Genomic DNA, 12,943 nt, shown 5'->3' with positions numbered 1-12,943 from the left:
TGGTCGAGGTCAGTGGCCTCTGATGGTTGGAGAAGGGAAGGCTATGGGACTCCTGCCCATGATCTTGCCTCCAGGTTTCCATTAGAGTTGTTCAGCTGTGCTCCTTGAAGCTCTCTGTCCTTCTGAGGCCACAGAAGGTTCACATTAGGCCAGTGTGATGGTATTTCCTATGGCAGGTCTCAGACAATCTTGTTTGCTATTGGGTCAGAGGAGATAGAAATCGAAGGATTGAAACTTTTGGGCTTACTAGCCATGGACCTGCACTGTCCCGTAGGGTAACCATGAGCTGCATGAGGCCACTGAGCATCTGAACTATGGCTGGTTCTAATTGAGATATGCTGAAAGTGTAACATACATGCTGCATTTTGAAGACAATACAAAATAAAATGCCAGTAATTTTTTCATACTCATTACATGTTAAGTAATAACATTTTGGAGATAGTAGTTTAGATTAAATACACATTAATTTTACCCCATTTTAACTTTTCTAATGTGGCTATTACAAAGTTTAAAATTATGGACGTGGCTTGCATCATATTCCATTGGATACACTGCCTGAAATCTCGTTCCTGGAAGAGTCAAGTGCCTGTGCAGCCTTTCCAAGCAATCCACACATCTCAAACACCACTCACTACAGCAAGGAAAAATCACTCCTCACACCAATTATGCTAATTGACCAAATTTCAGGTGCTCATCAATATAAAGAATATTGAGGCACTTTTGGTAGCTGACTCTGGCATGTCAGCTTTTAATTAAAGTCTTTCAAAGGCTAATTAACTACCGTGGAGGATTTATTCCCTGTTGAGAAATACACCCACCCACCCAGACACCCCTCCACACAGACACCCATATCATACAGGGTATGCTGAAATAATTTAAAGTAAATGACAGACAATATAACACCCTGGTACATGTTAGAGCACAAAACCTTATTTGCTGGTTCTCCACTTTTCCTGAGGGCTGTTGATTAGCAGCCTTTATTGCATTCCTACAGTATATAAATCACTGGCTTAGAGACTGTGGAAAGTGGAATAATAAAATATAATAACAATAGCAAAAATTTATTGAGTGTGTCTGGGTGCCAGGCACTGTGTTAAGTGCATTACATGTTATTCAATTTAATCCCCAAAATAACTTGATGAAGGAGGTACTGTTATTATCCTCATTTTGCTCATAACACCTTAGTTTTGTTCTCAGCATTTGGAAGGCCTGTGGGTAAGTCCCTGGTCATTTCCCTGAGTTGCTTGAACACATATATTAGTAATGCAGAGACTTTTGCAAAACAGAGTTGTCCCCTTGAGCTACTTATCTATACAAACTGAAGTTTAAGCCCTTGGGCCTAAGGGGACTCTTCCTCTTCAATCTCTCTCTTTTCTCCCTAAGGCAGCGGTTCTCAACCTGTGGGTCGCAACCCCTTTGGTGGTCGAACAACCCTTTCACAGGTCGCCTTAGACCATCCTGCATATCAGATATTTACATTACGATTCATAACAGTAGCAACATTACAGTTATGAAGTAGCAACGAAAATAATTTTATGGTTGGGTCACAACATGAGGAACTGTATTTAAAGGGCTAAAGGGTTGAGAACCACTGCCTAAGGTCTTCAACTTTAACCTCTGAGTCCATTCCCCAGGGTTCTGCTACCTCTTCCTTTTAGCGCTGCCCTTGGCTCTCTGTCCTTTCCCTTCTTTTTGGATTTGGGGGGAAAATAGAGGAGAAAGTAGATGTTGCGATTGTACACGTAGAAGGAGTAGAGGGAGGTACAGCAGCCCTATTTCTTTCAGGTTTATTATAATTTGAAAGAGAAACAAATCTTTCTACTTGTAAGGTGCCCACCTCTTAACAAAAACAGGGGAAATTATAAGAATAGTAATTTTTTAGTAGTTCAGTGCATCATATTGTAAGTACAACCCAGGTTGGGTGTTGGGGATTGGTGGGTGGAAGGTAGAGGATGCTCCTCCTCCTGTGGTCTCTTGAGGATCCAGATTTATGGAGGTTCTGCTGTCTTGTAGCTCCACCATCCTGAACATGTAGCCTCCACGGTCTCTGAGGACGGGGCAGAGTGGGGAGGGGGAAGCATGGAGAAGCGAGGTATGCCGCTTCTGTTTCTATTTCATGAATAAGACAAATGGCCCCATCTTCCTGCAAGGGAGACCGTCCCTGTGTTCAGGAAGGAAAGGAAAATTGGGTGTGAGTGAGAAGTAGTGGTTACTCCCACAGCAAGTTTTACATTTTAGGGTATTTTTAAGTGTTTGTGTCTTTGGAGGCTGTGTCCACTATGCATCCTTCCAACTTCGAAGCTGACTCCCATTTGAATGATTGCAAGTTGAATCAAATTCAAATACACCCTTAACCCAAGTCTACTATTAGGAAAAACAAACACACTCAACTTTGAATGTGAAAGAAAACTGTATCGGGAGCTTTTGTGAGTGTTCCAGCTTCATTTTCTTTGAAAGTTGCTCTTTGCGATACCATGTTTATTCAATTCCCGAAGCGTTGTCAAGTAAGTGGTATTTAATCCGTGAAAAATTTCAAGTGGCCCCCTTTTCTCTCTCAAGTGTTTCTTCTTTTTTTTTTTCCCAAGTGTTGCTGTAGTCATTGGAATGAACCGTTTGATTTAAAAAAAATTATTTATGGCACATCGAGTAGCACTTAGTGTTTTGTCACAACATTAAAGCCGTTTCTGAAGGCCCGTGTAAAATATGGCAGCAAGGTCGGGAGCCTGATGTACAGAACTTCTCCAAACATACCTCACCATTGGAGCTGGTTATAATTCCTGGGTGCTGACATGAAGATTAATAATGTTTAACTCCGATTTTGGCAATTTTTGCCAATTTCGTTGCCATGGTCCTTTTCTTTCAAGTTATTACCTGGAACTGAAGTGATAACAAATGTTTCGTGTTTTATACTGCCAGATAAAAGGTTAAATTTTCATATGTTATATGGTCTTAAGCGCGCACGCGTGAGCGCACACACTCACACACACACACAAATACACACATAATTGGATCAGAAGGAAATGAGTAATTCTCCTAAAATGAAAAGATTGTCCTACTTTTAACATTAGGTGACTAGTTCCCATGCAGTTGAGTCAGATGTAAAAATTGGAAACTGAACCTATGGGTCTTTATGCACTGACTATATCATACAGTTGTAATTTTTTTTTCTTTCTGGGAAATAATAGTGCTTTTTGCTTTGCCAAATTTTATTATTGAGTCAACTGCCAAAGTTTAAGAGAGAGAGTCAAGGGCCCTTAAAATTATTTGGTGTTGAGTGAAGAGGCAAAGAAAAGTATTTCATATTCTCTAACATTTTAACTTTTATGTCTCTACCTGATGTTGGACTATAATCTAAACTTCAAGGCCTTTCTGATTCTTTTTGACCAATGTACACTGTTGAGTGAAGTCCAAATATTAGTGAGGGCGACTTTAATCCTACTCATTGATACCCAGTTTGAAACTACATATTCCAATTTTTAATAGACTCTATTCTTTCTTGCCTGATCTTCCCTGTATTTAAACTTCTGTGCATCAGAAGGCCCGTGCGCCTGCTTGCGGTTTTGCACCATCTGGAAGTTAAAATTTGACTTTAGAAATGATGTCATACTTGCTTACTGCAAACGGGACTAATGCTGGTTGAGAATTGGATGCAGTTCAGGTCAAAGTTTTGTCTTAAGAGAAAAAAAAGGCCCTTAAGCTTTGTTTCTTGATTGTAGGAGACTGTGCAAAGCTGTAAAGATAGAGTGAAGGTGATTGAAGGGCACGATTCAAATTCCTTTGAAGCTAAGTACATGTTTTCGGGCACATGGAAAATAAACTCCTAAGCAGAAGACCTGAGCTGGCACAGAGTCCTCCTGCCATGTAGAATTTGGGTGTTATGAGTAGTGTGTTGATCACGACCATTCCTGCTCTGTTTTATTCTTGGAGGAAAATTCTTACAGCCAGGGTTGTTTATTTTTATCTCTTCTGGGCTCAGGAAGATGCAGCTGGGCACTGATAGGCCATGCATGGTGAGAAGGCGCTACACATGCTAAGTGTCTTCTCCATCAGTACAGAGTCTCTTTTCTAAGCCCTCGTCAGCACCACTCACTACCTCCCATATTGTAATTGATTTATATCACAGTTTGGGATATTGGGTATTTCCTTTAGTCCTGATAGAGACCACCCATCTTTGATAGCTGGAATGCAGGGCTAATGGGACCACAGTTTCTTCTCAGATTCACACCGAGTCCTGGTCAGCCTGTGTTCAAGTCTCCACAACTGAGCGTAAGCCCTTACATATAACCACTGCCCTAATCTGCTCAGCCTGCCCTGCCAATGTACAAGGAACCCACAAATGCCATTCTTTATGTATAAAAAATATTTCTTTTCTACCTGATACGATGAAAATCCAAAGACAAGTATTGATTTTATTCCAGATTGGTAGGTGAAGATAACTTTAAACGAAGATAGGTCACTTGAGAATCTCCATGTTTAAACTTCAGTGCAACTGGAATCAATTTTCGTGGAAGATCCCCAGACACAAGCATCCCCTCCACCTTCCTGGCCCCTAGATCTCTATGGTAATTATGTGGGAAGAGCAGATGTTTGAAGAGTCTGCAGTTCTTACCTCTGCAGTCACCGATACCCATCCTCTCCACACTGCAGTCAGGGTCTCCACTGGACTTCAAGCTCTTGTTGTCACCCTTTCCCTTGCTGGGACCTCGCAGCTTCATCCTCCTCTCAGGGTCAGAAACTGGGAAAACTCTACTCACTCACCTCCTCAGCACTTTTGACCTTTAGGAAGGTCACAGTTGGGCACCCCTTTCTTGGAAAGGTGTAAGAAATGGAGATTCTACCCCAATAATTGTTTTCTTTCTCATATCATCACCTTTTTCATGATGTTTTGTACCTAAGCTTGATTCCTGTCTTAAAAATCCTAAAATGTCAGGCACTGTGTTCCAACCTTTTGGTTTTATGAATGAAGAAACTGAGGCTAAAAGGCTGGGTGGGGGGAATGAGTTGTTTGTTCCCATCCTCACAGCCAGATAGAGGCAGAACCAGCCTGACACCTCATGCTCTCTTTTCATTGTTCCAAGTTAGGCCTTTGACTCTGTCCTCATAGTATTTACATTGCTGTTTATCGTGGCTCATTATGGCATTCCTGCATCCTTTTTTTTTTTTTTTTTTTTTTTTAGCTTTTGTCTTTTTTCCCCTTTTCATCAACTTTTTCTTGCTCTTAGTATAGTGAGCACACTTTGCTGAGAGATGCAGCAGCTCCACTTATCCCTGTCTCATCTCTTCTTCCCCAAGACAAACTTTTAATTCGTTTTGCCTGGTTATTTTGATAATATAACTAACAGGCTTCAGCACTATTTCCTGATTGTCGATGTAGTTACTGCCTATCAAATTCCAGGTATGAGTGAGGATTAAAATCTTCCTTCACTCCAATTTTTTTTTTTACATGTGGTCTTCGGAAAAAAATAAAGCATACATTTCTTCATTTTATTACTGACATTTGAAAAGCAGGGGTTGTAATAATCTAATTTTTGAGGTAAAGTAGAAATAGGCATTTTTGGGATGCTTTGTCTCTTTTTATCCTTATCCTTTGGAAAGTAGTCTTTCATAAAGCTGACAAGTGGGTGTCATTTCCACATTTTCTCCCTCTAGCAGCATTTACTTCCTTTTGGCAAAATGTCTTTTTTTAAAAGTATATTTTTATTTATTTCAGAGAGAGGAAGGGAGGGGAAGAGAGAGAGAGAGAGAGACATCGATGATGAGAGAGAATCATTGATCGACTGCCTCCTGCAAGCCCCATTCTGGGGATCCAGCCTGCAAACTGGGCATGTTCCCTGAGCGGGAATCGAACCATGACCTCCTGGTTCATAGGTCAACGCTCAACCACTGAGCCATGCTGGCAGGGCTGTATTCTTCTAATTTAGGAGTGTTTTTCTCCCTGTCAGTGTTCCTTCCAGGTGTTGGGCATGGCTCACTGTGTTCTCCAGGTTCCTGGCAGATGCTGCTGCGTTGAGCACTATACCCTCCCTGGCCATCACGGAGACACACTACTCTTTCATAACATCTTCTTTCATAAAAAAGCCTACATTAAAAAATGTATCACTGTTCAGATACACAGGCAACGGGACTTTAAGGTAGACACAGACTGATAGACGCTTGGCATCGAGATGCTCACGAGCAGTGGTGTGATCACACTGTGCTCAGAAGGCCTGCTGCGCCCCACCCCCTCCCGGGGCTTGACTGATGCCTCCTGATGACTCTGGCCTGAAACCACTACCTTCTTTCTTCTTCCTGGTTTCAGGTAGATGCGCTGAGATTACGCCTGGAAGAGAAAGAATCTTTTCTCAATAAAAAAACAAAACAGCTGCAAGATCTCACGGAAGAGAAGGGGACGCTGGCCGGGGAGATCCGTGACATGAAGGATATGTTAGAAGTGAAGGAAAGGAAAATCAATGTTCTTCAGAAAAAGGTGAGTAGCTGGCAGCGCCCTTCAGGCTGGGGATGGGTAGCATCCATGCTCTGTCGCGGCAGAGACATTTCTGAGCATGCTGAAAAGCAGGGAGTATTCTTCGAGAAATCTAGATTGGGCGCTGCACACTTGTAACTGACTAGTATTGCACTCACCCGTAGTTGTATCGTGTCATTTTTAGCCAGGCCGGTTGAGTTTTCTATTTGATTACCTGAAAACTAAATAGTGATGATATTTTTTTTTCATTTGCCAGCTTAACCATAGAGAGAATTGTACAAATTTAGATGCAAGTCTAATAAAAAGTTCAAAAAATTAGTCTTTCCTTTTTCCTTATGGAGAGTTGAGCAAAGTATTTTGTTGGTTTTAAAGATATTTTAGATGCGTTTTGTACATACAAAAACTTTAGTAGATTTTATCCTGCACACCCATACAGATTTTAGGAGGGGGTCAATGTTCACATCGGTTACTTAATTAGAGACCATAGGGAGTGTATAGTGAGCCCCAACTACAGTGACCTAACACGGAAGATGCATGACCTGAGTCGGGCCCTTCTTTCCTTCCTTCTTTCAGCAGCTCATTTTCTCCTTTGTGGGGGATCCAGATTTTGTGACAACGTCTGATTTTCTTTTGGAGAATCCCATTTGCTACTGTATACAGTTTTTTGGGGGGGACCATAGGAAAAGGGTAGGTAAGAAGAGAAAAACACCTGCTCTTATAAGAAAATGTAGTGTAAAGCAGGCAGCCAGCATGGGAACTGGGCAGGAACCAGTGGTGGGCACAAAGCCGGCTGGTAAGGACACTGCCATAGATAGGCCTGTGCCTGGTGACCTGTGCTGCAGCATCAGGTAAATGGAGTCTAACTGGCCTCTTCTTTGGTGTCATTTGCCACATCATCTCGCACCTTGTATATATCAACAGCATCCTAGCTGTTGTTCCTGCTTCTACCCTTTCCTTTCCTACAGCCTATTCTTTTTTTGTTTGTTAATCATCACCCGAGGATATTTTTTCCCATTGATTTTTAGAGAAAATGGAAGGAAGGGGGAGAGGCACACAGAGAGACACATCGATGTGAGAGAGACACATCGATTGGTTGCCTCCTGCACGCACCTTGGCCCTGGATGAGCCTGCAGCTGAGGAACTTGTCCTTGCCCTTGACTGGAATTGAACCCAGGATGCTACAGTCCTAGGGCTGATGCTCTATCCACTGAGCCAAACCGTCTTAGTGCGGGGCCCTGTGCAACTGCACAAGTCACAAGCCCATGAAGCTGTCCCCATCCGCACTCTCAGGATATTGGTGATCAGATAGATCATATTATTAATTCATTTCTGGCAAGATCTTTAAAGACAAGGCCCTAGCCATTGGATACCCCCTTTGAAGTTCCTGCTAATTGATACAGATAATTAGGAGACAGCTGGGAAGGGACCACCAAGACCTCTGAATCAAAGAGGCTGTCCAGGGCAGGCGGGACTAACAGAGAAACAGTTACGTGGAAGTTCTTGGAACATGTGCTGAGGATTGGAAAGAAGTCTTGTCATTTAAATACCAAGCAGAGAATGAGGACAAAACTGACCTTTATTGCACTGACTTTTGTTGAATGCTGTGTGCTGGATACACATGCACTGTTCACTTACTCTTTCATTTTTTTTTATTTTTTTTCATTTTTTTTTCTTCACTTACTCTTGACTGGGACTCTGTGAAGCAAGTAGAAGTTAATAATCCAAGAAACTGAGGGAAATTGAGGCTTATGGTAGGGTAACCCAAGGTCATACAATCTAGATACAAGATTTTTGTCTCTGGAAAAATATGATAAAATGGTTATTACAAATTAAGGGAATAAGCCTCATTTCCTCTAGTTTTCTGATGATGTGTGGGAATGAATTTAGGAAGAATATCACAAGTGTTTGTTTTACCAGGAGGTGAGACTAAGCACTCTCATTCTTGAGAAATAGAAAAAAATCTCAGTAAACATTTGGGAAAGGCACTTTTCATGCCTAAGGGACACATGTCCACTTTTGCTGATGTGTGTATATTTTGTAAAATTTTAAACTTTTCTCCAAAGACAGACTCAAAGGTTTGGCAACTAGTTTGAAAGCCCTAAAACAAAAGCCCTTGGTTATACCATGGCTCCTTGGGCAACATGATCACAAGTCCACTTAAACCATGTAGATAATGAATTTGGAAATATTTCATGTATAATTGAAGAGGTTGTTCTGCTTCAAGTCTTTTTCACTTAGTGTTTCCCAGTACATTTGGGAAGGAACTAATACCACTGGCAACACAGTGAGTGGGTGGGAGTTCTATTATACCTGCGCTGAGGAAGAGAGACAATTCCTACAGTGATGAACACAGTTCAGGACCCAACTCAGATTATGGAAATAATACAGAAGATAATGGGCCATTGAAACATTGTCTTTGGGACTGAATACTCCTTAGTGTTTTGCCTAAATTCAAGCATAATTAGCTGGGTTAGGGCAGGCCTGGATTGGAACAGCATACGCTTTGGGTTAGGGTGGGTTGGCATAGAAGAATAACAAATGCATGTCAATGTCAGAGTTGGCGTATTACTTAATATTTCTTCCTCATAGACTCTTTGGCAGCGAGCACTGTGTTTTGATGCCAGTAGAACTGAGTATGCTCCTTTCATAGCCATGTTTAACCTGGCGAGGCTAGACTTGCACCTCGTATCTGTCAGCTTTGCCTTCAGAGCTCTGGGTCTCGGAAGTCTTGTGTGCTCCATAAGCCACTTTGATGGGTCACACGTTTAAGCAGCAGGCACGGACCTGATACTCTAACGGTTTTGCTACTTGAAGAAGGAAGTGAAGTTGAATAAGCACTGGCCGTATTCCCCGCACATGGCAGAATTTCTCTGATCAAGCTTTTGCAGGAAAATAGAAGTCATCAAGAATGGGTTTTTGCTCCTTCCACCATAGTTTTGGTTCTACTACATAATCCAAGATGTGGAATTCTTTTTATGAGGGAATAGAAACATGCATGGATGAACATTGTTCAGTGGAATATCCCCCTGTGGCTGAGATAGTGAAGTCAGGGTAGCAGCACCATTTTCCTGCTGCATTCTGCTCCGATACCTGAATTCAAACTGTAGTTGATGAAGTGCTACCTGACTGTGGAGTCATTTTTGTAGGAAATGTCATAAAACCTTGATGACATTGTACATTTGGAAAGTGTATAGTACCCAAGTTTTAGGACATGGTAGTATTATTTGAACCAGATAAAATTTACACAGCCCATAGATTCTTGCAGCATAAATCTACTGCCCAAGATCTTTTTTTAAAAAAGCCATTTAACTGGACAAAAAAAAACAACCTATCTCCATTTTCATTCTAGGTTGCGGTTCCACAGCACTGTGAATTTATAGAGCAGAGGCACTTTGTTTATTAGGGGTAGAAAAACAGATGGTGATTTCTCTGGAAGCCAAGTTCACTTGCTTGTCTACTGGGCTTCACGGATTGCCCCGGGGGTTAAAAAGGGCAAAGAGAGGTGCATGGGGTTGGCTCCTGGGAGTGATGTCCTGGACCTGCCCACCTCAGGAGCTTTACCCATTTGGAAGCGTGGTGGTAAAAGTGCTGAATGGTTAAGTTCAGAGGCAAGGATGCTGCAGGAGTATGGTTATTAGAACACTGGGTTTCTTCATGAAGTTTATTTAAAAAAGTAGTATCTGAGAAGATAACTACAGAGCGTAGAGATTTCCACATTAGTGTGAAATTGATGTAAGGCATGGAGGACCTTTTTTTTTTTTTTTTCCCAAATCAAGCTCTTTCTCGGTGTTTAAACATCCACTGGAACTTTTGTATTTATTATTGGCAAACCTAATTTTTTGAACAGGTGCAAAATCAAATTCATTGTGCATTTGCTGAGTGTCAGTCAGTCACTTCTCTGGGCCCTGGGGGTTCAAAGAGAAATAACTCAAGAAACTGACAGTCTGGTTGTGGTGATAAGCACGCATAATCCTAACTATAAGTGTGGAGGAAAGCAATGTGGCATGCAAATAGCTTGATGGGTGCCAACAGCAGACACTAATTCTGGCTACCTTAAGCAAAAGGGCCTTTTTGCAAGAACATTCAGAACCCCAGTTTCTGGCTCATAGAACCAGATTAAAGCGATGATCAAAAACCAGGACAGCTCTCTGAGACCAAGAAAAGGCAGACAATGCCATGATCTTACAACCAGGGGTGTCTGGTCGGTGTCTTCTCTGTTGACAGCTGCTTTCTTCCCCTCTTCACTCTGCCCTTACGTCCTGCTGTTGGTCAAGATTGGAAGTCCTGACACAGAGTTCAAAATTTCACACATATGAAACCAGTCCCTTTCTAGAAGGAATCTGGGCAATGCGGTTCCAAGCTTCCCATCTGAGCTTTCCATTTGGTTCTTGTGTCACTTACTCAGGGAAGTCTTTGCTGACACTGCAGGCTGAGAGAGGCTTTACACTCTTCGAAAACTACTTCCTGGCTCACTTGGAAATTATGCATCCCTCTAGCTAATGTTGGCTTTCCTCCCAGGCTAAGTTCCTTGAGTGCCCCAACTGTGATCATCAAGATACCTCCAGCTCCTTGCGAAATTCTTGGCAGGTGATGATCTTCAATCAATTTGCATTGAGTGAATAAATTATATCAGCAAATTCTGAATGAATGAGAACTTGGAACAAGGGAAATCACTTGGAGATCCACTCTTGGCCCAAGAATATTATTAGCTATGAGAAGAGCCATTTGCCCCAGTGAAATGTCAAATCAAACTCATTGTTCCCAGGACAGTATGTTCTATGTAGGCTGCAGGAGGGAACCATCCAATGAATAATAAAACACAGATGAGGGAATGGCTATTGCTCTACCCACATCTATACCTCCAGCCTCGGTTCCATTACACTGGAAAGGTAAAAAGGGATGAAACCTTGAGTAAGGGAGCTTAGTCATTCTTCCCTCATTTTCCCTTTTAACAAAAGAAAATGTAGCATTTATTGAGAATACTGTTGTGTTCTGCAAAGAGAATGTTTTCTTATCCAGTTCTCACTTCTAAGAGTGACACAATGAAATTGCTGATTATCCATGGTCATTTCCAATTTTGAACATGCAAAGGATAATTTTTATAGCAAGAGGATTATCTATCGTTGATTGAGACTTTACTATTTATCAGACACTGTGCTCAGGGCTTAGCAGCCTTAGGTTATGAGTCCTTATAACAAACCTAATGGCATGTAGGTACTATCATAATTCCTATTTTTATAATTGGAGGCTGTGGTTTAGAGAGTAACTTGCCCATAGTCACATGATAGGGATGACTCTTTGTAACCACCACACTATTCTGCTATTTTTCTACTTTATGATCTTGCCTCTCTCACACAAGTGAGGTCATTAACTTTTAGGGATTAACTAAACTATAATTTGAGCAACATACCTAACATTGATATAAAGGCTGTTTATTTTTAATACCAAGCAAGCAGAGATACCTTTACTATATAATGTGATAAAAAAAATAGGAAAGCAATTAAATTAGTAAAATACAACATCAGTTCTGAATTTTAAAAAGCATATGCTAAGCCATAGTTAGAAAAAGTAAAGATCATTGTAACCTTCAGTTTCTGTTTATTTTTCCCCCATGAGATTCTGCCTGTAATATTCTAAGCCATTAGATGGTTTTGCTGCCTTATTTTCAGAGGATTGCATCATTTTTGTTGTCATAGTTGTTTCGGTTTGTTTTGATTATTGGCGTAAAGGACTGAGACCTCAACAGATGATGTGGGAAATCTACATAGCTTTCCTGGACTGGTCACAGATGAACACATGATTCAGGGGACTCCGCACCTTGTCTAGGAAGCCGCTGCACTTTGCAGTGAGCTGTCACCTGATGTCTGACCTTGGTGTAGGCCAACTCCCTCTGCACCTGCAGACAGGAACTGGGGTGGCATCTATGGGTCAGAGTGCAACCAGGGCGGCCGTGGTTTCCCAACCAGGGGACACTTTACAACCCACGACCTTCTCCCCAGGGACATTTGACAATGTCTGGAGATAGTCTGAGTTGTCACAACTGAGAATTGCTACAGCATCTGGTGGCTAGGCTAGACTCAGCGATGCTGCTATCAGCCTACAATGTGCAAGAGACCCCTCCCTGCCAAGCAAGTAATTATCCAGACCAAAACCTTGTCTGCAGGCGTCCTTACTTCCCGTGTATGGACTGCCCTACTTAGGTTGGCTCTTCCTGCTCCCAGCCTCTAGATAGTATTTTAAAAAATAAGAAAAAATAAGTTCTTAAAATAATTTTACAGCTGATATGATTAACAATTTTAGCTACACATTTTCTCTAGCACTATTAGAGGCAGTTTACAGAGGTGAGCACATTGTGTGTGCGTGTGTATGTGTGTGTGTGTGTGTGTGTGTGTGTGAGAGAGAGAGAGAGAGAGAGAGAGAGAGAGAGAGATTTTTGAACTATTTCTATTTCATAATTTTCACATATAATAATCCATAAAG

The 12,943-nt window shown here is 41.6% G+C and overlaps 1 protein-coding gene across 5 annotated transcripts in view; it reads left to right on the top strand.

Moving 5' to 3' along the window:
• Positions 1-12,943, top strand: part of ERC2 (ELKS/RAB6-interacting/CAST family member 2) — an 882,521-nt gene that overhangs the window by 354,174 nt on the left and 515,404 nt on the right. For all 5 annotated transcript variants that reach the window (XM_070390793.1, XM_070390792.1, XM_070390791.1 and 2 more), the window contains one exon: positions 6,299-6,466. In XM_070390793.1, coding sequence (XP_070246894.1) covers positions 6,299-6,466 — 168 coding nt within the window. The remainder of the gene's footprint in view (positions 1-6,298; positions 6,467-12,943) is intronic.

Source organism: Myotis yumanensis, unplaced genomic scaffold (genome assembly GCF_028538775.1).
Source record: "Myotis yumanensis isolate MYYU_CA2020_CCGP unplaced genomic scaffold, mMyoYum1.0.hap1 SCAF_14, whole genome shotgun sequence".
Lineage (NCBI taxonomy): Eukaryota > Metazoa > Chordata > Mammalia > Chiroptera > Vespertilionidae > Myotis > Myotis yumanensis.
The sequence above is the reverse complement of the archived record's forward strand: the minus strand, read 5'-3'. Positions and strand labels throughout refer to the sequence as shown.